This window comes from Jaculus jaculus, chromosome 6 (assembly GCF_020740685.1).
Source record: "Jaculus jaculus isolate mJacJac1 chromosome 6, mJacJac1.mat.Y.cur, whole genome shotgun sequence".
In the NCBI taxonomy this organism is placed as follows: Eukaryota; Metazoa; Chordata; class Mammalia; order Rodentia; family Dipodidae; genus Jaculus; species Jaculus jaculus.
Genome location: NC_059107.1, coordinates 1,941,710 through 1,968,202, shown reverse-complemented (window position 1 = coordinate 1,968,202; position 26,493 = coordinate 1,941,710). Strand labels below are relative to the sequence as shown.

General features: G+C 48.9%; 1 protein-coding gene across 1 annotated transcript; it reads right to left on the bottom strand.

Moving 5' to 3' along the window:
- Positions 1 to 4,241: 4,241 nt before the first annotated feature.
- Slc36a2 (solute carrier family 36 member 2) lies at positions 4,242 to 24,550 on the bottom strand. Its single transcript, XM_004666595.2, has 10 exons — positions 24,387 to 24,550; positions 20,228 to 20,318; positions 19,709 to 19,797; positions 19,355 to 19,450; positions 19,175 to 19,259; positions 15,472 to 15,690; positions 12,020 to 12,118; positions 9,801 to 9,967; positions 6,706 to 6,875; positions 4,242 to 4,656 (listed from the first exon to the last, which is right to left on the bottom strand). Exons 1-10 carry the CDS (start codon positions 24,548 to 24,550, stop codon positions 4,385 to 4,387), a joined length of 1,452 nt encoding a protein of 483 aa, XP_004666652.2. The 3' UTR covers positions 4,242 to 4,384.
- Between the last annotated feature and the right edge of the window lie 1,943 nt (positions 24,551 to 26,493).

The following is a 26,493-nucleotide window of genomic DNA, read 5'->3' as shown; positions in this document are numbered from 1 at the left end:
GGAGTTCACTTGCAGTGGCTGGAGGCCCTGGTGTAGTTATTCTCTTTCCCTCTCTATTTGCCTCTTTCACTCGCTCTCTCAAATAAATTTAAAAATAAAAATAATTAAAAATTATTAATGTATTATTTGTAAGCAGAGAGAGGAGACAGATGGAAAGAACAGGTGCGCCAGGACCTCCAGTCATTGCAAACTCCAGATGCACATGCCATTTAGTGCATATGGCTTTAATGTGGGTCCTGGGGTGAACCTTGGTCATTTGCCTCTGCAGGCAAGTGCCTTAGCCACTGAGCAATCTCTCCAGCCCCTATTTCATTAATTAGGTTGTTTAAATTTATTTTTATTTATTTGTTTATTAGAGACAGAGAGGGAGAGAGAAAGTGAGTGAGAATGGGCACCCCAGGGCCTCCAGCCACTGCAAACAAACTACAGATGCATGTGCCACCTTATACATCTGGCTTATGTGGGACCTGGAGAATCAAACCTGGGTCCTTAGGCTTCACAGGCAAGTGCCTTAATAGCCAAGCCCTCTCTCTAGCCCCAACATTAATTAGTTGTTATTGAGACAGGTCTCATATTTATCCCAGGTTGTCCTGGAACTCAGTATGTAGTGCAGGCTGAACTCAGACTTGCAGTAATCCAAGCTATCCCCAAACTGATCCTCCTGCCTCTGTCTCCTGAGTGCTGGGATTGTAGATATGCACCACCACACCTAGTTCATGCAGTGCTGGGATTGAACCCAGGGTCTTGTAGCTGTTAGGTAAGTACTCTACCAACTAGACTGCGTACCCAAGCACGGAAATGTGCTTCCACAGAGAATGTTATTGAAGAATGTGCTGATGGCCCGACACAACTTTTGATAGGCGCGCTAAGATTCTTCCCAGGTAGCAAATGAAGCCATGCTGCATCGTTAAGACCTCTTGTTCCTTACATGCGATGATGTCATCTTCAGCTCCACTGGACTCATGCAGACAGATCCAGTGTTCCAGGAAGGGACACTGCGGTCTTTCTAACAGGTGAGCACGTGACAAACACAGTTCCTTTCACTGATGTCTCGAGTGTCACAGGTAAGTGGCAAGTAATGTGTCTTGCATTGAGTGAGGGGTGAAAAGCTGGCATGAAAAGAAGTTGGGAGAACTTGCACCAGGAAGGCAAGTGGATCTCATGGTCTGCAGGCAGGGATTCCATCCCATGGTGCTGTTTTCTTTTGATTTTTTTCTGTTTGGTTTTTCAAGGTAGGGTCTCACACTAGCCCAGGCTGACCTGGAATTCACTATGTAGTCTCAGGGTGGCCTTGAACTCATGGCGATCCTCCTACCTCTGCCTCCTGAGTGCTGGGATTAAAGGCATGTGCCACCACATCCAGAAAGATCTTTTTTTTAAAAAAATATTTATTTAAGAGCGAGAGAGAGGGCATAGCAGGGCCTCTAGCCACTGTAAACGAACTCCAGACACATGTGCCCCCTTGTGCATCTGGCTCATGTGGGTCCTGTGGAATCGAACCTGGGTCCTTAGGCTTTGCAGACAAATGCCTTAACTGCTAAGCTGTTTCTCCAGCCCTGCTGTTTCCTTTTTGCATATGTATGACTGTGTCACATGTATGTGCATGCTTGCCTATGCATAGGTGCACGTGTGTGTGTGTGTGTGTGTGTGTGTGTGTGTGTGTGTGTGTGTACATGCAGAGGCCAGAAGTTGAGGTCGGTGTCCCCTGTATTACTCATTCTCACTGCACCTAGAGGTCACTCAGCTAGTCACCCTCAGAGATCCTCCTAGCTCTGCTCCTGAGTGCTGGGATTATGGGCACATGCCACCATGTCTGGAACTTTATGTGGGCACTAGGGATCCAAACCCAGGCCCTCATGGCTGAGCAGGAAGTGCTCTACCCACGGAGCCACCTCCCCAGCCTCCATGGTGTTCCTAACCCTTGCCGGACAGGGCAGTCCATTAGATGAATCAACCCATCTTTTTTTTTAAGGAAAACATTTTATTGACAACCTCTGTACATAGAGTCAGTATACCATGATCATGACCCCCTCCCACCTCCCGCCCTTTTCCCACTCTCAAATTCCCGCTCCACTGAGTCCCTTCTTTCCATTGATCTTAATTTGGCTTTTATGACAAAAGGAAATGTGAGGCCAATTAGTCTTACTGTTGCGGTTACCTTCTCGTTGCTGGACAAACACCCGACCAGAAGCAGATCAGGGGAGGACAGGGTTTATTTCAGGCTTACAGAATCCAGGGGAAGCTTCACTGGGGCAGAGGAAGATGGCTCACTTCACACATCCACAGCAGAGAATCAGATAAAACACTAGCAGACACAAACATCCAGAGCTCACGCTGGCTCTCTACATACTTGTTAGGTCTGGACTCAAGATTCACCTCCAGGCTGGCCTCGAACTCATGGTGATCCTCCCACCTCTGCCTCCTGAGTGCTGGGAATAAAGGCGTGTGCCAACACATCCAGGCCCACCAAATTTTGCAGTCTTCTGCATTCTTAGATCACAGAATCTTGGAATAAAACACAATTTAAGGATTTCATGCCTGCCGGGCATGGTGGCACACACCTATAATCTCAGCACTTAGGAGGCTGAGGTAGGAGGATCACTGTGAGTTTGAGGCCAGCCTGTCATAGTAAATTCCAGGTCAGCCCAGGCTAGAGTGAGACCCTACCTCAAAAAAAAAAAAAAATTAAATTAAAAAAGATTTTATTCCAGCTTCTGCTCACTGGCCTCTGGTGGCCAATGACATGAACTTGGGTATGCTGGTGACACTTTTAGGTTATTTTGCCATCATGACTGATTTCAGGCACTCAGACTGGAAGAACTTAATAAAGAAATAGCAATGGAACTGGATTGGATATTTTCTAGCAGTCTTTGTCATGGTTGTGGATCAACTGGGAAATGTCCCCAGTAGGCCCATATGTTTGAACACTTGGTCCCCAGATGGTGGCCTGTTTGGGAAGGTTGTGTAACCTTTAAGAGATGGAGCCTTGCTGGGTATGGTGGCTCACGCCTTTAATCCCAGCATTCGGGAGGCAGAGGCAGGAGGATCACTGTGAGTTTGGGCCATCCTGAGACTCCATAGTGAATTCCAAGTCAGCCTGAGCTAGAGAGAGGCCCTACCTCAAAAAAAAAAAAAAAAAAAAAAGATTTCCTTTCCTGGATGTTAATGTTGTCTTCCTTTATTCTCTTTTTAAAAATATTTCATTTAGGGCTGGAGGGATGGCTTAGTGGTTAAGGCAATTGCTTGCTTCCTGATATCCCTGTCACACCTCCTTTTTTGTGTATGTAGGCATGAGTCACACATTGGGTGTTTCCCCCGATTTCTACTTTATTATTGTTGTTATTATTATTATTATTATTGGTTTTTCGAGGTAGGGTCTCACTCTAGCCCAGGCTGACCTTGATGGAATTCACTATGGAGTCTCAGGATGGCCTTGAACTGAAAGCGATTCTCCTACCTCTGCCTCCCAAGTGCTGGCTGGGATTAAAGACGCCCGGCTATTATTACTATTATTTTTTGATGTGCATGCACGTGTGTGTGTGTGTGTGTGTGTGTGTGTGTGTGTGTGTGTGTTATGTGGTAAGCGTAGTGCAGAGTGACCAGTGTCTTTGAGAAGGAGTCTCTCACTTAGCCCACAGAGTTGCTGTTTTTGCCATTTTTCCCCATTAGGTTAACAAACCCCAGTGATTCTCTGGTCACCTCCTGCAGGACTAGGATCACAGATGTGCCATGCCCATCTGTTTATGTGGGTGTTGAGGAATCTAATGCAGGCAGTCTCAAGTCCTGTAAGACCCTGATGTTGGAGCAGCAAGCGCTCTTAACTGCCGAAGCATGTCCCCAGCTCCCGTCCCACGAGCTTCTGTGCTCCAGCGTTTGTCCAGCGGTTTGGAAAGTTCGGTGCCCTCCTGCGTACCACCCCCTTCCGGCCTGCAGGCTGGCTCTCGCGGTCTGTGCTCCTCTGTCCTCTCCCACCTGGATGCTGGCGCCCGCACATCTGCTGAGCAGTAAGTCCTAACTACCCCACGGCCAGGAGAAGGGAACCAGTGTCCCCTGCAGCATGAGCTGGCAAGCACTTCCTCCTGCCGCTTGGTGCCATTTTCTCGCTTAGCTCTACTCAAGGCATGAAACTCACTGGGTTAAATTACCAAACATTTGGTTGGAATCTCATGGAAGCACCGGAGTGCTCCCAGCGTGGTGGAGAGCTAGATATGGAGAGAACAAGAAGAATAAATAACGACAACTTAAAAAAAATGGCTATTTAGTTGACCTTGCTGCCGGCGAGTCCTTGGCCCAGAGGAAAGTCCAAGCAAGCAGCGTCAAGACAGTCGCTGGGAAAGATCTGGGTCATCCTAAGTCCTGGTGGGCGAGGAGCGGGCAGCGCCTCTCACTGGAGAAAAATGGTAGAGTTGGAAGAGGGGGGAGAATCCCCCGACCCAATCAGCTCGCCCAGGGCCTGGTAGGTCCCCACCACGAAGCCCACAAAGCCCAGCGCGCTGATGAGGGCGTCCTTGGCGATGGTGAGGGGGCTCATGCCCTCCGTGTAGTAGGTGGTCACCTCCAGCAGGGGCGGGATGATGAGGGCCAGGGCGCTGCTGCTCACGGAGCCCACCAGGGACAGGACGAGGTCCAGGCGGGGGATGAGGATGGCCAGGATGCCTATGGGAGGTGACAGGACACAGACGGAGAGTCCATCACTTAACCAATACGTTGAAGTTGGTTCTTCACATCACAAAAGGCAAACCACACCTTTCTGAGAAAATCAGGCTTCAAAAGTATGAGTGGATGGGCTGAGAATGTGGCTACCAGGCAGGGTAGAGTGCCTGCCTGGCATTCATGAAGCCTTGGGTCGTCTCCAGCACTGTATAAAGTGGGCATGGTGGTGAACGCATGTAATTCCAGCACTTGGTAGGCAAAGATAGGAGTAACAGAAGGAAGTTCAAGGCCGCCCGTAACTACATAGCAAGTACAAGAACTGAAAAAAAAACTAGTGAAAATTGAAAGTTCTCTAATGCCCCTATGCATACCCCTTCGGGACCACATATTAAAATTTGCATTGCCTAAGTTGTCATGGCATTCAAGACTTCACAGTGGCTGATGCTACCTACACAAGACCTGCATTATAGGAGGGGGAGAAATGATGATATCTGCCGGGCGTGGTGGCACATGCCTTTAGTCCCAGCACTTGGGAGGCAGAGGTAGGTGGATCGCTGTGAGTTCAAGGCCACCCTGAGACTAAATAGTGAGTTCCAGGTCAGCCTGGACTAGAGTGAGACCCTACCTCAGAAAAACCAACATATATATATATATATATATATATACATATGCATCTAAATATATCAGGGACTAGATGAAAAGGGATTCAGTGGAGGGGGCCAGTGAGGGTAGTGGGTTTATGCTCATGGTATATGTGTATATGTGTGGAAGTTGTCAGTAAAATGTCAAAAAATTATGTCTCTTCCCTGTTGTTCAAATACATAGATTCATATTGTTAAGAAGAAATCCATTTTTCCCAGCACATTTAGTTACAGTGCTTTCAGATCTGCAAACTTAACTGAAAACAGAAATTAACAAGAGAAAATAAACCCCAAGCATGAGCTCCAGGGATTCGGAGGAATGGCTTCCGGAAGAGTCATAGTTATGGTTTGTTTACCTACTTGCTAATGGGAGATGGGCTTGGCGAGCCTGTGCAAAGCCCTGGGTTCTGTCCCCAATATCGCCCAAACAAAACAAAACAAAACAAAACAAAACAAACAAAACAAAACAAAACAACACAAAACAGCAACAATGAACAGCCCATGGAGCAACCGCCACTTCAGTTTGGTTTGTTTAAAAACTATTCATCCCAGGGTTGAGGAGATGCTTCAGCCACTGCAAACAAGCTCCAGACACATGCTCCTCCCTGGGCAGCTGGCTTACATGAGTCCTGGGGGATTGAACCGAGGTCCTTTGGCTTTGCAGGCAAATGCCTTAACCACTAGGCAATCCTTCCAGCCCTTCTTTCTTCTTCTTCTTTTTTAGTGTGTGTGGATGTTTATGGTGCATGTGCGTGTGTGTGGGTGTACATGTGTGCGCTCCTGCTGTGGTGCACATGTGCAGGTCTAGGGACAGCCTTGGGTTGTTTGTCCTCTTCTACCTGGCTTGAGACAGAGGCTCCCCTCCCTCCGAATTCCGCTTCAGACACTTACTAAGTGCAACTCCATTCTCCATCATACCCCTTCCCCTCTCAATCAGTCTCTCTTTTATTTTGATGCCATCATCTTTTCCTCCTATGTGTACCAGTTCTTATGATTAGTGTTTCATTCCCTGGACATCAACAAATCTATTCTTTGGCTGGAGATCAGAAAATCTAAGAGTGACTCATGTAAGAAAGGCTTAATGAATTAATATACAAAAAACTTTTGAAAAAAGCCAGGCGTGGTGGTGCACGCCTTTAATCCCAGCACTTGGGAGGCAGGGGTAGGAGGATTGCCATGAGTTTGAGGCCACCCTGAGACTACATAGTGAAGTCCAGGTCAACGTGGGCCAGAGTGAGACCCTACCTTGAAAAAACAAAAAACAACACACACGCACACGCACACACACACACACACACACACACACACACACACACACGCATGCACACAAAACTTGCCTCTGCCTTGTGCTTGGCTCCTGACTGCTCTTAGGAAATAGTCGTTAGACCCATGGGCTCTGCTGCGTACTCACATGTGAGGCAGACCATGGCGAGGCGGATGGACAGGTCCACAGGCAGCGCCCAGCGCTTTGACACCCGAGCGACGGCAAAGGGTATCATGATCTCTGCTGGGACGTAGAACTGCAGCGCATAGGTGCAGAGGATGCCAACCACGTACAGGAGCTTGACTGACTGGTACAACCTGCAAGACAGAGCAGAGCTCTCCATTCCCGGCCTGCGGGAGGCACAATCCTCTGTCCTGGGCACAAGCCCTCGCGTCTCTGTTTCCCAGTCTGACACGATGGAGAAGGGCTTTCTGAGCGTGAAGAGGGTGTCTCACTAGAGAGAGTTGTAGCAGTACAATGAAGCAGTTAAGGTCCCATGGGGACGGTGGGACCGGCCTTGTGTCAATGAGCCACAAGGGGTCTTGAGCACATGCATGCATGGGGTCTTCACAAGCCACTCTCAAGGGATGCTCAGCTCAGACTGAGGAAGGAGAGGCCGAGGCAGGACACCTCGCCCGGAGGTACACAGCAGCAAGCCGCCAGGATCCCCAACACTGGGCCCAAAATCCGTTGTGAGCAGGGTTGGTAAGGACTTCCCTGGATTCCCCAAAGGACTGAGCATGGCACTGGCTCTTCACCATGGGCTCTGGTTGATCAGGAGGCCTGCAGCCTCTCAAGTCTTTGGGGGAAAAGACAAAAGGGTTGTGTGGAGGCTGGGGCCAGGGAGGAAATGGGGGAGAAACAAGGTTCCCGGAAGTTCTGTAGTTATCGGAGAGAAGGTAGGTGAGGGGACACGATAAGAAAGAAGACCTTTGTTTTCACTTTTTGGCCTCTGACTCACCATGATCGTTCTGCCTCAATGTCCTAAATGCTGGGATTACAGGAATGCACTACATGCTGTGCTTGTGCAATGCTGGGCACTGAACCAGGGCTTTGTGCCTGCCAGGCAAGCGCTCCACCAACAGAGCCACATCCCCTTACCAAGTTTCTAATTATTTTATTTTATTTTTAGTTTTTGGTTTTTCGAGGTAGCATTTTGCTCTAGCCCAGGCTCACCTGGAATTCACTATGGAGTCTCAGGGTGGCCTTGAACTCACGGTGATCCTCCTACCTCTGCTTCCTGAGTGCTGGGATTAAAGGCGTGTGCCACCACACCCAACACTAGCTTTTTTAAATTTATTTATTAATTTTTTAAAGTATTCGATTTATTTATTCATTTATTTGAGAGAGAGAGATAAAGATAGAGAGAGGAGAGAGAGAATGGGCACACCAGGGCCTCCAGCCACAATAAACAAACTCCAGAAGCATGTGCCACCTTGTGCATATGGCTTATGTGGGTCCTGGGGAATTGAACCTGAGTCCTTTGGCTTTGCAGGCAAATGCCTTAACCACTAAGCCATATCTCCAGCCCGAGCTTTTATTTTTTTTAATTTTACTTTTTGTTGAGACAGGGTCTCATACTGTAGCCCAGGCTGGCCTGGAACTCACTATGTAACCCAGACTGGTGTGAAACTCACATGAATCCCCCTGCCTCAGCTTCCAGAGGGTGGGATTACATTACATTGCCATGCCCAGCATGAGGAGGTTGGTTTCTGTCACATTACAGTTGTTTTTACCTGACTTGTGGAGACATAACTCCTTTCCTTTAGTCCTCTGATGTGTTCAGAAGTGTGTGTGTGTGTGTGTGTGTGTGTGTGTCTTAGAACTCAGCTTCCACTGAGTTCTAACAGCTGAGGGGAAGGAAGCTGCAAGTGCAGGCTGGAGGGCGGTAGAACTGGCCCTTGGACCCAGGTTGCTGGGGTCGTCTTGTGGACCAGCTTCCCTGCGGTCTTATTCTGATGTCCCTTATTTTTGTTTAAATATTTTATTTCTTTACTTATTGAGAGAGAGAGAGAGAGAGAGAGAGAGAGAGAGAGAGAGAGAGAGAGAATGATAGGTAGATAAATAGAGAGAATGGGCATGCCAGGGCCTCCAGTTATTGCAAATGAACTCCAGATGCATACATCATCTTGTGCATCTGGCTTACATGGGTACTAGGGAATTGAACCTGGGTCCTTGGGCTTTGCAGGTAGGTGCCTTAACTGCTAAGACATCTCTCCAGCCCCTGGTGTCCCATCTTCGCTCTGATATCCTGAGGCCTGCCTGCTGCTCAGAAAGGCTTCCTCCTCTGGTGTCTGTAGTGGTCTGTGACCATACAACCTCCACCTTCCACATGCTGTCTGTGGGTCAGTGAGCCGATGAAGGTATTCAAGCTTGAAGGACAGAGTCCCCACCCTTGACCCTTGTATGTCTGGACTGATATTGGCATGCAATTGGCATGCAGAGTCTGGTCAATGAATGACATTTATCATGTTGGGAAAAAAGTGTCCTGGAGCAAATCAGGCCTCCTGTGTCTGTCTGCTTAAAAGGCCAAGGCAGGGGCTGGAGAGATGGCTCAGGGGTTAAGGTACTTGCCTGAAAAGCCTAAGGATCCAGGTTTGATCCCCCAATGCCCACATAAAGCCAGACGCACAAAGTGGTGCATGTGTCTAGAGTCCATTTGCAGTGGCCGGAGGCCCTGGAATGTCCATTCTCTCCCTTTTCCTCTTTCAAATAAATAACTTTTTTAAAGGCCAAGGCATGCTATAATTTATGATGTGCTCCTTTGTGGGAGAAAATGTGTAAGGCGTTGTGGGTGTGTGTGCCTATAAAGTATGGCACTGTGGAAGTCTGTGGTGCCCAGCTGGTCCATGATTTGGGTACATTTAGATACAATATGCTTGTGGCGTCCAGTGACTCCCCGCTTTGGACTGTGCTTCTTTAATCCAGCACCAGGATTTAGGGAAGGGCACCACTGATGTGGTCATGGAGAAGACCACAGATGGTTCTCTGCCTCTTGCCCTCCTCCCATGCTTCTCTCTTCTCCTCTTAGTTCACCAAGGACCCTCATTTCTGTCCTCCCTTAAGTGTGAGGTCCTCCTTCAAGGCCTTACCAAGGCCTGACTCAACCTGAGAAGCTCTTGTTGAGGGATGAGCTCTGGGACCCATGGTTCCAATGCCACCTTGGCTTTGCCCCGAAGGAGCCTTTCTAGCTCTGGGTTCCCCCCTCCTCAATCCCTCTCCCCAGGAGCCCATGGAGGTACCAGCAGTTGGGAAGGTTCAGGGTTATGCTGGCCTTGATGTCATCTCCAAACCGCAGGTAGCCCAGAGCCCCAATGACGATATACAGGGCGGTGATAATGGACATTCCCAAAGACAGGATGGCTGGGAAGTGGTGGGAATCCTTCATCTTGTTCTCCAGGGGCAGTACCTGTAGGAAGGCCACAGTGGCAGCAGAGAGGAGGACAGCAGAAGCCATCAGCATCAAGAAGGGCAAGGCCTGGCACTTCCGGCCATATACCCTAATCAATCAAAAGAGACATTCGTACACGCTCCGTCAGAGCAACATTATTCCTAATGCTCACAGGTGGAAAACAATTATCTATCAATGGAAAGTGGATAAGCAAAATGTGCTATATCCACACAATGGAACATTATTGTACCTTTTGAAAAAAGATGAAGGCTGGAGAGATGGTTTAGTGGCTAAGGCACTTGCCTGCAAAGCCTAAGGTTCCATGTTTGACTCTCCAGATCCCATGTAAGGCAGACACACAAAGGGGAGGCAAGTACAAGGGCGCACATGCCTGCTAGGTGGCGCAAGTGTCTGGAGTTCAATTTCAGTGGCCGAGGCCCCGGCACACCAATTCTCTCTCTCAAAATAAAAAAGAGCTGGCCAGGCTAGCTCACATCTTTAATCCCAGCACTTGGGAGGTGGAGGTAGAAGACTCACAGTGAGTTCAAAGCCTTCCTGAGACTAACTAGCGAATTCCAGGTCAGCCTCAGTTAGAGCAAGCTCCTACCCTGAAAAGCCAACAAAAAAATTAAAAAAAGGAGGAGGGCTGGAGCCATGGCTCAGAGGTTAAAGGTGCTTGCTTGTACAGCCCAAAAGCCTGGGTTCGATTCCCCAGTACACATGTAGAGCCAGATGCACAAACTGAGGAATGCCTCTGCAGTTCATTTGCAGTAGCAGGAGGCCTGACATACACATACTCACTCATCCTCTCTCTGTCTCAAATAAATAAGTGGAAATATTAAAAAAAAAAAAAAAGGAAATTCTGACACTTTATAGCAGAGTGAAACTGGATGATGTTATGGTGCATGACATGAGCCAGTCTCAAAGTGACGGGCCGAGTATAGCTCCATTCTGTGAGGTGTCCGGAGTAGTCAGGCACAGGACGGAAAGTAGAACGGGGGCTTCTAAGGTCTGGAAGGAGAGAGGAGAACCTGTTTAGTGAGTGCAGGAATTTTGCTTTGCGAGATGAAAATAGCTCTGGAGATGACCGGCGGCCGTGGCTGCACGCGTGTGAGCGTGATGTGAGCTGTAGCGTGGAAGTGGTCACGTTGATAAATTTCATGTTTGGCATATCTTACCACAGTTACATTACCATCTGACCCCGCTACAGCACTCCTAGGCATACATCCCAAGGACTCATCTCATCTCCTTAGAAGTACGTACTCAACCATGTTTATTGCTGCTCAATTTATAATAGCTGGGAAATGGAACCAGCCTAGAAGTCCCTCAACTGATGAGTGGATAATGAAGATGTGGCACATTTATACAATGGAGTTCTACTCAGCGGTAAAGAAAAATCAAGTATGAAATTTGCAGAAAAATGGATGGATCTGGAAAGGATTATACTAAGTGAGGTAACCCAGGCCCAGAAAGCCAAGCGCCACATGTTCTCCCTCATATGTGGATCCTAGCTACAGATGACTGGGCTTCTGCTTGAGAAGGGAAATACTTGGTAGCAGAGGGCAGTAAGTTAAAAAGGAGACATAAAGGGAAGAGAAAGGAAGGGAGGAGGGTACTTAATAGGTTGATATTGTATATATGTAAGTACAATGATTGAGATGGGGAGGTAATATGTTCATTGGCAGTGGCTGGAGGCCCTGGAGCACCCATTGCCTCTGTCTCTCTTTTCTCTTTCTATTTACAAACAAATAAGGTGCAGGCAAGTTTAACCACTAAGCCATCTCCCAGCCCCCTAGTCTTCATTTAAAAGATTAGGAAACATAGGTTGCCAGGAAGATAAACGCTTAATAGACATGTTGAGAGGAAATTACAGCCTCTTGCCTGCCTCTCCACTGTAACTTTTCTCCTGCTGGTGACAATAGACCCAGGGGAGGTGAGGAGTTACTTGACCCTGTGTGTGTTTTCCTCAGACACAGCACAGTAGCCAAGAGCACACAGAGCAGAGCTCATAGCTCCTTCCCAAACAGCAGCTCACAGCATCGCAGAAAGGTACCTTGACTCAAATCTTACCACGCCAATGCTTTCAAATGAAAAGATGGCCGTCCCGAAAAAGAGAGGGTAGGTCTTCCAGCTTGCCACCAGTGGCAACTGGCCGGGGTCTGGAATTCCCTATAGGAAAGAGATACCGTGAGATTACTACTTTGCAAGCACAGTTGGGGTCTTTTATTTTATTTATTTACTTATTTGAGAGAGAGAGGAGAGAGAGAGAGAGATAATGGGTGCGCCAGGGCCTCTAGCCACTGCAAACGAACTCCAGATACATGTACCACTTTGTGCATTGGGATAACGTGGATCCTGGAAAATCAAACCTGGATCCTTAGGCTTTGCAGCCAAGCATCCTAACTGCTAAGCCATCTCTCCAGCCCTGGTTAAGGTCTTTTAAGAGATCTCAGGTAGCCTGAGCAGAGAGCCGGATGTAAAAACCGTTGACTACCAAGAAGCCAGAAAGAAGCAGGCCGTGATAAGTCCCAGTACTCCCCAGTCTGAGATCCCAAGGGCAGAAGTTCGATGGGGATTTCTAACACCCGAGGTCAGTAGCTTATTGGAGATGTTTTGGTTTATTAGAAATCCTTAGGGGGCATCGTATACATCACAGCCTAGTGTTAGCCTGTAGCACCCAAGAACATCTCGGAGCAGATGATGGTCATGAGTATTAGATATTACTGTTACTGTAGCTATAGAATATTCTAGAGAGCTGAAAGCAGTTAAAGATGAACATTCCTTTTTCTTCTTTCATGAGCTATGCATTTAAGGGGAGATGAGTTGAGTAAACACTCTCTGTACCCCATGACCCAGAACGGATTGGTCATTGTTTTAGTTGAAGATTTCCAAAATAGCCCTAAAATAAATCAGAACTAACTATCTCATCAGGAGCTTAAGTTTTGTAGAATTTATCAGGAGCTCTTAAGGAATATGAGACCAATGTGTTATTGTTTGAATGATTTACCATTTTCACTGAATTCCATGGTCAATACAACTTTCTGGTGTGTATGTGTGATGTGTGCATGTGTGTGTATGTGCATGCTCAAGTATGTGAGTGCGGGCATGCACTAATGCCACAAAATTCACGTGGAAGTCAGTTGGAGGACAACTTTTGGGTATCTTGTTCACCATTCCATTTGCCAAGCCACTTGGTCTGAGAGCTTCTGGGAAATCTTCCTGTATCCCATCACACCCTAGTCACACGGGGATCACCAAAGCTCACCACAGCTTCCAGCTTTATGAGAGGCCTGGGAATCTGAACACCAAATATGAGGAGGCAAGCACTTTATCTACAGACTCATCTCACTAGGCGACTGGTCGAGAAAACTCTTGTTTTCTCTGTGGGTTCTTAAGGAGGAAAGCACCTGGAAGTAATTGTATATGTCAGTAACTGGGGCTTTCATTTCCACAGTTGTTATGGCTTGGTTATGTGTTGAAGGCTTGGTTCTCCGCTGGAAGATCTAGTCATGGGGAGGTTCTTGGATCATAAATAGTTTGATCTAACCCCTGGGCTCATCCTCAGATAGAATTTCATCTGATGGAATTATTGGGAGGTGGTAAAAACCAAGAGTCAGGGCTTGGTTGGAAAAAGGGGGTCACTGGGTGTGGGGCATGCCTTGGGAGGGTACATTTTGTGCCTGTCCTTCCTGTCTCTGCTTCCTGGCTGCTGCAAGGTAAGCAGCTTCTCTTCACCATGTTTTCCCGGGGTGATGTTCAGCCCCAGCCTCAGGCCCACAACATTGGCGCCAGGTGACCATGGAACAAAGTCTCTAAAACTGTGAGCCCAATAAAGCCTTCCTCCCTTAAGTTGTTTTTCTCAGTTATTTTGTCACTGTGATGAAAAGTTGATACACAGTTGTCCCTTATAAAAGAAAGACTACGGGGGTTGAGGAGATAGCTCAGTGGCTAAGCGCACTCGCTTACAAAGCCTGTTTGCCCAGGTTCAAATCCCCCAACGCCCACATGAAGCCCAGTGGTTTGTTGCTGCAAGAAGCTCTGGCATGTGCATGCATGCATGTGAGCGCACGTGTGTGCTCTTTCTCTCTCTCTCTCTCACACACACACATGCAAGTCAATAAATAAAAAGTTTTTTTTAAAGGTTACAAGTGATGCATAATGAGGGAACTGAGAAAACTAAATATAACTCAACAAAATGCCAAAGTCATGGTTATTAACATCATAGGATTGCTTGTGGGTTTTGAGACACTTTATTTATTTACTGTGCCTGAATATTTAGTTTTTTATTTTTTTCTCTTCAGTCTTCCCTTGGGGTGATTTTAGGTGCGCTTGGAATCATAGTCTAGAGGATGTAACATACGGTACAAGAACCTACTTTTCATCTGCCTTTTGCTTCTACCAAACCATTATAGGAATGGGCTGTATAGTTTATTAATCAAGATGTTTTCCTTGCAAACGATCATATATTTAAATTTTTTTTTTTATTTGGGGGAGAGAGAGAGAGAAAGAGAATGGGTACTCCAGGGCTTTCAGCCACTGCAAACAAACTCCATATGCATGCGCCACCATGTGTGTCTGGTTTATGTGGGACCTGGAGAATCGAATCTGGGTCCTTTGACTTTGCAGGCATGTGCCTTAACTAGTAAGCCATCTCTTCAGCCCAATCATAGTTTTTTTGTTTTTTTTTTTTTAAGAATCTGACATAAAAAGCAGGTGTTTGGAGACACATGAATGAGGAGAAAGCTAGAAAAATGAAGTGGGGGCTGGAAAATTATCCCAGTGGTTAAAGACACCTGCTTGCAAAGCATACCAGCCCAGGTTCTATTTCCCAGTACCCATATGAAGTCAGATGCACAAAGTGGCACCTATATCTGGAGTTAGTTTGCAGTGGCAAGAGGCCCTGACATGCCCATTTGCTTGCTCTCTCTCTGCTTACTAATAAATTAATATTTAAAAACAGCTTGGGGAGCTGGGCGTGGTGGTGCGCGCCTTTAATCCTGGCACTCGGGAGGCAAAGGTAGGAGGATTGCTGTGAGTTCGAGGCCACCCTGAGACTCCATAGTGAATTCCAGGTCAGTCTGGGCTGGAGTAAGACCCTACCTCAAAAAACCAAAAACAAACAAACAAACAAACAAACAAAAAACAAACAAAAACCAAACAGCTTGGGGGCTGGAGGGATGGCTTAGCAGTTAAAGAACTTGCCTGCAAAGCCAAAGGACACAGTTTCGATTCCCCAGGACCCACATTAGCCAGATGCACAAGGGGCCGCACATGTCTGGAGTTCATTTGCAGTGGCTGGATGCCTTGGCACACCCATTCTCTCTCTCTCTTTGTCAAATAAACAAATAAATAAAAATAAAATATTTTAAAAAACAGCTTGAAAACAGGTTGTACAAAGACATCTTTGTGGAAGGACCATTACAGTGTGGCGGGTCCTCACTGCCCTGTCAGACTCGGGCTGGATATCTACTGTGGACGCAGGAGCCCTGTTCCCTGAGCATCAGGGGGGGTGTGTGACCAACCTGGCTGATGTACTGAGTGATGATGACCAGGCTGACCAGCATGCTGATGTTGGCCAGCAGCGAGAAGACGGTAAGGACGCGGAGGTTCCGGATGAAGACCAGCAGCGCCAGGCCGGGCAGGAAGGCGAGCATGTACAGCCGCGAGTCCATGGTGGCCATGGCAAGTGCCGTCTCGTTGCCATGGCAGCTGACGGCTGTGCTGTTAACTGCTTCCACTACCTGAGGGAGGGATGGGCGCAGCAAGAGGAGAAAGTAAGTCAGCGCAGTGCAGAGCAAGCTCAGTGCTCTCACCAAAACCAGGTCCTCTTTTTTTTTTCGAGGAGTCCCAGGCTGGCTTCGAACTCATGGCAATCCTCCTACCTCTGCCTCCTGAGTGCTGGGATTAAAAGTATGCACCACCATACCCAGATGGAACCAGATCCTCTTGCAAAGAGTTGGGATGTCGGGGCTGGGAGGATTGCTCAGTGGTTAAAGCTCTTCAATACAAACATGAGGACCTTATTTTGGGTCCCCAGCACCCGTGTAGATGCCAAGCAGACGTGGCAGTCCACCTGTAATCCCAGCGCTATGCAAGTGGAGACAGAGGGCCCCGGGGTAAGTGCATAGCAAGTTCTGGGTCTAAGTGAGAAACCTTGTCTCAATAAATAAGGCTGGCAGCGATGGAGGAAGACGCTCTCACACACGGGAATGTGCATATGCTCACACATGCACGCCACACACACTTGCTTATACATGCAAGAAAACACACGCTGGGGCATCTGGAGTGAGGATGGCAACTTCTGATTCTAGACTCTGCACCACACTGCCACCAAGTGACAGATATAGTGACGAATGACTGGACGTACAGTAGCTACTCGCTGCTTTTGGCAACCCGGCATCTGTTGGCTTGTTTGTAGAGAACTGCCTTTCACTATTGAAAGTGGCCTTAGAGGACGGAATATCTCAGTCGTGCCATAGGGTTACAGGATCTGGCCTCTGACTCAAGCTTGGCAGTTCAGAAACTCTCCCAGGGGCTAGAATGCAAATCTCAAGCCAGCTGATACAAAGACAAACTGGAAAAGGGTAAAAATGAGGCTGGGGGCTGGAGAGATGACTCAGGTTCGGGCACTTGCCTGCAAAGCTTAATGACCCAAGTTCGATTCCCCAGTTCCCATGTAAAGTCTGTTGTACAAAGTGACACATGCATCTGGAGCTCATTATTGTGGCTGGAGGCCCTGGGGCCCCCCTATTCTCTCTTACTGCCTCTTTTCTCTCTCTGTCTGCTTGCAAATGAATAAATAAAAATATTTTTAAATCTTTTTTTTAAAAAAATGGGGCTGGAGACTAGATCACAGGTGAGTAAAAAGCTTGCCATGCAAGCATGGGGACCAGAATTTGGACCCTCATCAACGCCAGGTGGGCGTGGCCGCCACCTGTAATCCCAGGGCATGAGAGGCCGGGAAAGGGGCATGCTCGGGCCAAGCTGCCTACGTACACTAGTCAGATCCGTGAGCTTGGGATTCAGCGAGAGACTTTGCCTCAACAAACAGGTTCAGAGTGACAGAAGAAGACACTCAACGTCAGCCCCTGGCCTCCGCACATGCGTATGCACATGCATCCCCCACATACATGTTATCCTTCCCCCCACAGATAGGTAAAAAGTGAGCTCTGATGCTCGCCACTTCTACCTGCACCCTCCCTCTGCTCTGCTTCTGGTCTTCCTGAGGCCTGCCTGGTAGCTTTCTCTGTCATTTCATGAGTTTGCTGGTATCTTCCCTATAGGCTTAATTAAAAAAATATATATGAAAAAAAATATGAGAGACAGAGAATGGGCACACCAGGGCCTCCAGCCACTGCAAATGAACTCCAGATGCATGTGCCCCCTTGTGCATCTGGCTTTAAGTGGGTCCTGGGAAATCGAACCTGGGTCCTTTGGCTTTGCCTATAAGCGCCTTAACCGCTAAACCATCTCTCCTGCCCCAGCTTGCTTTTTAAAATGATTCCTCCCAACCATAGGAAAAACATCTGGAAGTTTGCATAAACGGACCCCGTCCAGCCTTCCGGGCTCTCTCCTTGCGGTGGCCGCCCCGGCTTCTGTAACCCACAGCACTGCTCCTCTTGAGCAAGCCCGCACTTGTGCCTGTCGGGCCTCTTCCCCTGGTCCCGCCCTCTTTCTCCTCCCCTGCCACGTGCAGCTCTGATGCTTCCCCTGGAGGCAGCCGTCCCAGTGCCAGGTGGGTCACAGTGGTAAGTCCTTGACCACAGCATATTGTTAGTGGCAGGCTGAGGTGTCATCAAGTGTCACATTGCTGGCCTCGTTAAAAATTTGAGGGGGGAGGTGCTGGGGAGATGGCTCAGCAGTTATAGGAACTTGTTTGCAAAGCCTGATGGCCCAGGTTCAATTCTCCAATACGTACATGATACACAAAATGGTGCGTGCATCAAGAGGCCCCGGTGTACCCATACTTTCTCTACCTGTCTGATCTCTTTCTCTCTCTGCTCATAAATAAATAAATAGATAGATAGATAGATAGATAGATAGATAGATAGATAGATGGATAGATAGATAGATAAATGTATTTTTTAAAATGCTCTCCTGATGGGCACGGTAGTGCACTTCTTTAATCCCAGCACTCAGGAGGCTGAGGTAGGAGGATTGCCATGTGATGAGGCCAGACTGGGCTACAGAGTGAGTTCCAGGCCAGCCTGCAATAGAGTGAGACCTTGCTTCAAAAATTCAAAGATATGGGCTGGAGTGACGGCTTAGCGGTTAAGCACTTGCCTGTTAAGCCTAAGGACCCCGGTTCGAGGCTCCATTCCCCAGGACCCATGTTAGCCAGATGCACAAGGGAGCGCACGCATCTGGAGTTCATTTGCAGTGGCTGGAGGCCCTGGCATGCCCATTCTGTCTCTCTCTCTCTCTGTGCCTTTTTCTCTCTGTCTGTCGCTCTCAAATAAAAATAAAAACAAAATAAAAAAAAAATCCAAAGATGGGCTGGAGGGATAGCTTAGAGGTTAATGTGTTTGCCTACAAAGCCAAAGGATCCTGGTTCGATTCCTCAGAACCCATGTAAGCCAGATGCACAAGGGGTTGCATGCATCTGGAGTTCGTTTGCAGTGGCTGGAGGCCCTGGCGTGCCCATTTTTTCTCTCTCTCTCTGTGTCTGCCTCTTTTCCTCTCTCACTCTCTCAAATAAATAAATAATAAAAAAAAATCCAAAGATAGATAGAGGATATAGTTTTCCTGCTTAAAGATAGCCTGGGTTATTAGATATACTGTGTTGTTCATTTTGCTATGACATAACTTCTAGATTAGTCAAAGACTCCTTGGGAACAACTGTTAAGGCATAGCTTAAATTTATGGAGATAGATAAAGATGGCTAGAAGATTAGGTGTTACCAAAAGAAAAAAGAAAAAAAAGGACTTGTCAATTTTAGAAGCTGTGTGAGTAAGCTTTAAGGCTGGAAATTCCAAGGGTCCTTGAAGCTCAGAACTTTAGCGACCAACCCTGTGGACAGGTCCAAGACACTGGCAAAGGGTATTATGGCAAAGGTAATGGCTCAGCAACCTGCAGGCAGGTGAAGGGAGGCAGGGAAGGCCGGGTTCTTTGAGCTCTGGCTCCCTTCTCATGCAGCGTGGACGCCATTTGGGAGGCCTGTGTTGAGCACACAGTGGGGGGGGGGGACCTCCTCTCCCTCGGCCCCTCCTTCTCTAGGAGTTGTACCTGTTTTAAATTATCGGCCAGAAACACGATGTACACACAGCAGAAGCCCAACTGGGTGACGACGAGGAGGAAGCTCACAGTGTACCTGGAGGAAGACACGTTCTGAGCCAGCTCGGCTCCCACAGCAGGGAGTCCCCTCCCACTCCCTGCCTGACCTCACCCAAAGCAAGAACAGGATACCTTCCCCAGTGGGCGTGGTTCCGGAGCCAGACGCTGGGACTAGCTCCTAGTGCGTGCATCACTGTGTCCCCGTAGTCCATAAAGGGCTTGTTAAGCCTGCAGGGGAAAACATGTGTGGTGGTGCACGCCTTTACTCCTGACACTCAGGAGGCAGAGGTAGGAGGATCGAGGCTGCCCTGAGACTACAGAGTGAATTGCAGGTCTGCCTGAGCCAGAGTGAAACCCTGTCTCAAAACCCAAAGAAGAAAACAAACACAAAAAAGAAGGCAGCTGTCATGCTGTGGGGAGGATGTGTCTGGGATGCTCTCGAGGACCACACACCCAAGGAACAGACGTAGGATGCTGTCTCCTCACCTGTGGCAGAAGCGCTGGGCACACCTGACCAGGATGTGCATACAATGGCAGGCAACGAGGCCCATCACCAGCAAACTGAGTGGACCCATCTGGAGGCAGGATGGGAAGGAGGCAAGGCAAGAGGGGAGACAACAGATGGGTTTATGCAGGGTGCTCTGAGGATTCAGAGTTTTCTAGCAAACCGACTTGCAAGCCATCTTTAGCAGCCACAGTCTCAAGCATGATCCCAGTGCGTACATAAAGAATTCCAGTGGAGACATAGTGGTTGGGAGTGGACCCAGAATCCTGACCCTGGGCCTACTGCAGCCTTTGCATTTCACAAAGGAGGAAACTGAGGCACAGAGCATGGCCAGATGACTTAACCTGACTTCTGATATGTACAGCAGAGTTAGAAGCCAGAGCCAGGCGCCCCCACGCCCAGCTGGAAGGATGGTCTCAGCGGCTAGAACATCCTCCCACTCCCTGGCCCCTCCATCCCGCCACCCCGTCATAACGGCCCCACCCAGCCACTCTTCTTACCAGGACTCCTGCGTTCTTCACCGCCAGGGGGAGTCCCAGGACCCCAGTGCCCATGTTGCCCTTGAGCAGGTGAACCAAGGTCTGGAGCGCTCTACAGGAGAAGAAGGAGAGGAGAGCATGTGCGGGTGGAGGGGAGGTCTCTAGCAGTTGCTCCCTCACAGCACTCTGGTGCCCCACGTAAGCTGGGCAGCTGAGTCCCGGTCATGTCACCGTCCTTGCATCTTTTTGCCTATCATGTCTGGGCCTCCTGGAAGGTGACCAGAAGCATCTCAATTTGCCCAGAAGTCTCAATCTTACCAGTGCACGCCTGTCTATGCCGCAACCCCCCAACCACACGATACATTGCACTGAGTGCCTACATAATAATCCCACTTAAGTCTTGGTAACACAACAGAGTACATAGTAATATAATCTTTAGTTTGAAGATGGGAAACAGAGGCTCAGAGGTTTTGTTTAAATGACTTGATTAAGGGTCTATTGGGGGCCGAGGAGATGGCTCAGTCTGTAAAGTGCTTGCTATGCAAGCACGAGGATCTGAGTTCAAACCCCCATCACCCATATAAAAATCAGAGCATAGTAATTCTTGCCTGTCATGCCAGAATGACGGAGGCAGAGACAGGAGTACCCTGGGGTTTGCCAGCTAGCCTTTCTAGACCAGTTGTCAAGCTCTGGGCTCAGTGAGAAAGAAAGCCTGTCTCAAAAAATAAAGCTGATGGGCTGCAGAGATGGCTTAACAGTTAAAGCTCTTGCCTGCAAAGCCAAAGGACCCAGGTTCAACTCCCCAGAACCCATGTAAGCCAGATGCACAAAGGGGCACATGCATCTGGAGTTTGTTTGCAGTGGCTGGAGGCCCTGATGTGCCTTCTCTCTGCCTCTTTCTCTCTCCTTCTCTCTCTCTGTCTCGAACAAATAAATGAAAAAAAATAAAAACAAGCTGAGAGTAATTGAAGAATACACTGATATTGACTTCCATACACACACTTGTGCACACACACATTCACACATATACACACTCACACTTGCACGCACACACAGTCGCACACACACTCACACACATTTCACACACACTCACACTCGCACACTCACACACTTGCACACATGGATATATCCGCGAGCCAGGGTTGGGACCACAGCTGCTTCAGGGCGCCCTGTCCTTACTTCTGCTCAGCTGCTCTTGGATTCAGACTTCCTCACAGGGGAAACTGTGCCTGGCCCAGGGCAAGGCAGCGCTTAGCCCAAACCCTACCCTCGTAGCACAGGCAGAATTGGGCTCCAAGCAAAGGGAAAACGATAGACAGGAGAAGTGAATCCCTGTGACATCTGAATACACAGTCAGGTGATGGGTCATTTGGGGATTGGGCTCCACTGGGGTTTTCTTTTGTTCGCTTAGCCCAGGACATCAAGTCTAGAGAATGTGATGCCCCCAACCCAATCTAAACAAAACAAAAACAAAGGCTTCATTTTTTGTTATTTTTATGTATTTATTTGAGAGACAGATAGACAGACAGGCAGAAAGAGGGAGAGTGTGGGCATGCCAGGGCCTCTTGGCACTGCAAATGAACTTCTGACCCATGTGCCACATTGTTGTATCTGGCTTTATGTGGGGGACTAGAGAATTGAACCTGGACCAACAGTCTCTGCGACCAAATGCTCTTAACCTCCGAACTCTTGCTCAGCCCCATCGCTGTTTCTTAGCGCTGGGGGGGACTCGGGGCCCGCGTGCCAGGACGCTCTCTGCTGCCGAGTTACACCCTCAGCTTTCACTCGCTCTCTCTTCTTTCCCTCCTTCCTTTTTGCTTTCTGTCTTTTTTGTTTCGTTTATTTATTTATTTATTTGACAGAGAAAGAGGGGGAGAGAGAATGAGCGTCCCAGGGCCTCCAGCCACTGCAAATGAATTCCACATGTGGACGCCCCCTTGTACATCTGGCTAACGTAGGTCCTGGGTCCTTTGGTTTTGCAGGCAAACGCCTTAATCACTAAGCTGTCCCTCCAGCTTGCTTTCTGTCTTTCTGACAGGGTTTTGAGTATCCTGGGTGGGTCTCAAACTTGCTATGAAGCTGGAGAAGACTGAACTTCAAACTGTCCCGCGTCTGCTTCCTGAGTACTGGGATTCCAGACCTGCGCCACCGCCCGCTTACTGCAGTGCTGGGGATCGAACCTGGGGCTTCCCGCATGTTAGGCTCTCACTCACCATTGAAGACACATGCACAAATGGCCAGAGGACAAAGGTTGGTTCAGGGGAAGAGGTTCCATTTTGGTACCCTTTCTGCTGGCGAACTACAAATGGATTCAGCTTTTGCGCCCCTCTGTCCCTGGACCTCGTGAAATTGATGGGCTTTTATCTACACCTTTAGGAAACTTGAACGTTCCCCCAAAGAGCCTTCTGAAAGCAGCAGAAGGATTCTGCAAGGAGCTGGACTCTGGAATCCTACAAACCAACAGTCAAAGGCCACTACTTAACCCGGTGTCATTCTGGGCCGTGTGTTCAGCTCGGCTAAGGCTCTGCAAATATCAGGAGTAGGCATATTTTGAAAGAACAGACCCCCCCCCCACTGTCTTGATGTCTAATCCCTAGAGTCCCCAGGATCTGACTGTTGATTGGTAAGGGTTAAAGAGAACAATTTGAGGGGTGAGGGGGTGGAGATTCTCGGTGCATGCCTTTCCCTCTCCCTGTGGGTGTCAACAATGCTGACCAAGCGCTACACCCTCAGTGATGGGCTTGTTTTGCAACTGGAAAAGGGCCAATGGGTCACTTAGGAAATTTCTAATTTAGGAAATCAGAGTTTAGTTTGCAGCCATCCGGCTAACTTATAAGCAGTGAGGTGAGGTGAGCAATATTCCGGACCAGTAGCCTGAAGACCTGGGTTCTGGTCCTAGTTCCCTGGGTGACCTTGGACAGTCATGGCGTTCACATCAGCTATATAAGGCCCGTGCTTGGTTGGGATTCCGTGCTCATGTCACCCGTGTGACCCCACTGGGAGAAAGCGGACACAGCGAAGTTCTGTCACTCCCTCAAACTGGTAAGCATGGAAGTGGGAATTGGAACCCAAGAGACCAGACCCTGTCCTGTCAAGCTGATCCAGCCTGTTAAACAGCTTCCCTCCAAGCCACACAAGCTCCCTCTGCCTTTCCCTTGCCTTATTCCTTCTGTTTTTAAGTAGCTGAAATCGTCACCCAAGACATGTCTGTTCAGGACACAGGACACAAGAGTCATTTTGTTTCCCCAAGGCCTCTGGCTGGGAAACACCCCTGCCGTGCAGTGCATGGTCTTGGGACCCAGATGGCTCCATCTCAAGACCTCTAGTACCTAGTACCAAGCTCTTCCAGGGCCAGCTCTGGGTTGACTTAATCATGCACGCCACTGTGCCAGCCTCCTAGCCCCCCTTTAATGCCCTGCAGATGGTTTTGCCCACCCCTCGCTGCACACTCCCTCGTCCGCCTTCACCTTGAATGTCTGTGGACATGCTGCTGTAGTTCAGACACACCCGGTCCTCCCTGCTTTGTAAAGGAGGAAGCCAGATTCAGAGCACAGCCAGGACAAGGGTTTCTAGTGCTCTTCCTACCAACTTCCTTCTTGAAGCAGCAGAGCCTCTTGGCACCTGCAGTGAGCTAGCTGCACTGGCTACTGGTGAGGGCTGGTATGGGTAAGGGACACGGGAGCCCGTGGCTTGCTTTTCCCCTCTGTCATGTTATGACAGCCTTGGGAACGGCTCCTATCTTGGGAAGTGGAAGAAACTGGTACCTCCCATCAACTGTGATTCGGTACAGCATCATTGCACATCCCACTGGAAATAGGGGCTGGATTTGCTACAGGGAGGAGGGCGGCTTTCTGGGTCCCCAGGGAGACCCCTAAAGTCTCAGGCTCGTTCCACCTTCCTCCCTGACACTCAACAGGACTTGTCAGAAATCCCACACTGACTGGATTCTAGCCCTTCCCTGCCAGTACTTCAGTGTGTGGCCTAGGGCAGCTGGGTCTTAATTTCCCCAGGAAGATTCATAAGGGTTTTTCTCTGGCTCGGCTCCTGCTCCTGCTCCCTGGTGTTCCCATCTGCCCAGTGAGTTGAGGGTCTGACACACCCACCTTGAGGTTGTGACCCACGTACGATCTTCCAGACTGGAAGGCAAAAAGAAATGGAGATTGCAGGGAGCACCACTCACGTTATACCCTTGGTCTTCTCCACGCCCGGAGACTCCAAAGAGCTTCCATCCAAAAACCTGGAGTCCTTGTTATGTGGTTTCTTGGGGCCATTGGAAGGTGAGATAGGGTCCAGCTTGAGGGTAGCAGCTTCCTGGGAACCCCTGGCACTCTGGGTCACAGGCATGACTGATCACCAAGGACGAGCTCAGGACACCCAGGGAGTCTGCTCTGCGAGAAAGTCAGGGGAAGGTGTGGGTGCAGGTGCAAGGCCGGCTCAGCGGCTCCGGCCTGGGGGCTGGCTCGGCCTGGCTGGTCTAGGCCCTTCCCACCTGCACACAGGCCCCACCTCCTCCTGCCTGCAAAGCCCAAGGGAGGAGACGAGGAAGGCGGGATTTGGGGAGGGAGTCACTTCAAGGAGTGTTGCCCCATCAACAGTGATGGCAGCAGGGGCACCGATGCTGGTGATTTTAATCACAAGTGCCAGCTATTGATTAAGCATCTTCCTCAGGGGTGCCCACCCCGGAGAGGATTCCCTCTATCTTTCCTCAAGTCTATAGACTAAATAGTTAAGGCTTCTGGACATCAAAGAATCTGGCTGAGGTCACAACTAGACAGTGACACAGTTGTTAGGTTTGTGTGTGTGTCTATGTGTGGTATACACACATGTATTTATGCATGTTCATATGCGTACGGGCACATGTACACGTGTGTAGAGGTCAGAAGTTAATGGCAGGAGTCTTCCTTAATCTCTGCCTACCTTATTTTTGGAGACAGTTCCTGGAGCTCACGGATCCAGCTAGACTAGCTAGCCCGCTGAGGTCTTTCTCTGTCTCCCCAGGGGTGGGATTTCAGGCACATGCTGCCACATCCAGGTTTTATTTTATTTTGTCTTTCTGAGGTAAGGTCTTATCTAGTCCAGGTTGACCTGGAACTTAGAGTGATCCTCCTACCTCTTCCTTCTAGGTGCTGGGATTAAAGGCGTGCGCCACCATGCCTAGCTCACACCCAATGTTTTATGCTGGTGTTGTGGTCAGCTCTCAGGTCCTCAAGCTGGTGTGGTAAACACTTCATTCACTGAGCCATCTCCCCAGCCCCAAGGCTGCTTGAAGTCAAGGAATCTGGCTGAAGTCACATACAAGACAGTTTTGAGACCAGATCCCAACTTACCAGCGTTTTCAACCAACACCTTATTTCTGCCTCTAAGAAACCAGTTCCCGTCCCAGTCTCCTTACACACGTCTCGGGACAGGGTGCCCACGGCTGCCTAGCTTGCATCTGCTCTAAGACGGGAAGAAGGTGGGAAAGGAAGGACGAGCCAGAGCCTTGCCTACCTGCCTCTTTGCTCGCCGGAGGTTCCATGGACGGAGGGCAGGAGCTTCTCTGGGAATGAGGAAAGGCCACATTGTTTAATTCCCAGTGGCATTTTCCCGGGCAGGCCGTGGTGCTGGGAGAGTGTGATTTGCCTAAGGTCAAATATGACATTCAGACTAGAATTCTGTGGCTAAAGAAAGTCTTGGGGAGCTTTTTGGGACTCTGTTCTCTGTCATTATCTCGGCTTGATGCAGAGGAACAAGCTGAAATTTCCTCCTCCCACAAAATTATAGCACTTTCTTCCACATCATACCACTCTCCCCATCATCTCGATGCCACATTTGTTGAGGTTGGAGTATGTGCTGAGAGAGAGTTAGTGCAATCATTGCATTGCTAACTAGTAGAAAGACCCAAGACAGATTCCACAGGGCCCCTCTTTTTACTCGGGACTTTTTCTGAGGTACCAGATACAATTCTGAATTTGTGATTGCTTTTCCCCTAAAGAGGCCGGCCCTATCCCTTTACCACTCCCCTTTCTACTCTCAGAGGCATAATCATCAGGTTCCCCAAGGCTTGGCCACCTCTCTGGGCAGCACCGTTACTTTATTTATTTTAGTTTGCTTGTTTGTTTGTTGGGTCTCACTGTAGCTGGAGCTCATAGTGCTGGGATCATAGGCAGGAGCCACTGCACCCTGGCTACTTTGTTTTTACAGATATGGAAACTGAGGCTCCCAGAGAAGTCAGGAACAGTTTGCTAAAGGTATCTACCAGCTGGGTGGTGTCCCCACTGCGGCCCAGCTGGATCTTTGTCTGCAAA

Excerpts from the sequence above, each read along its gene's own strand:
- Slc36a2 (XM_004666595.2), bottom strand. The coding sequence starts at position 24,550 with ATGCCTGTGACCCAGAGTGCCAGGGGTTCCCAGGAAGCTGCTACCCTC. Across the intron at positions 19,451-19,708 it reads GCCCAGCGCTTCTGCCACAG|GCTTAACAAGCCCTTTATGG; the intron begins GTGAGGAGACAG and ends TTTCCCCTGCAG. Across the intron at positions 19,260-19,354 it reads AACCACGCCCACTGGGGAAG|GTACACTGTGAGCTTCCTCC; the intron begins GTATCCTGTTCT and ends GTCTTCCTCCAG.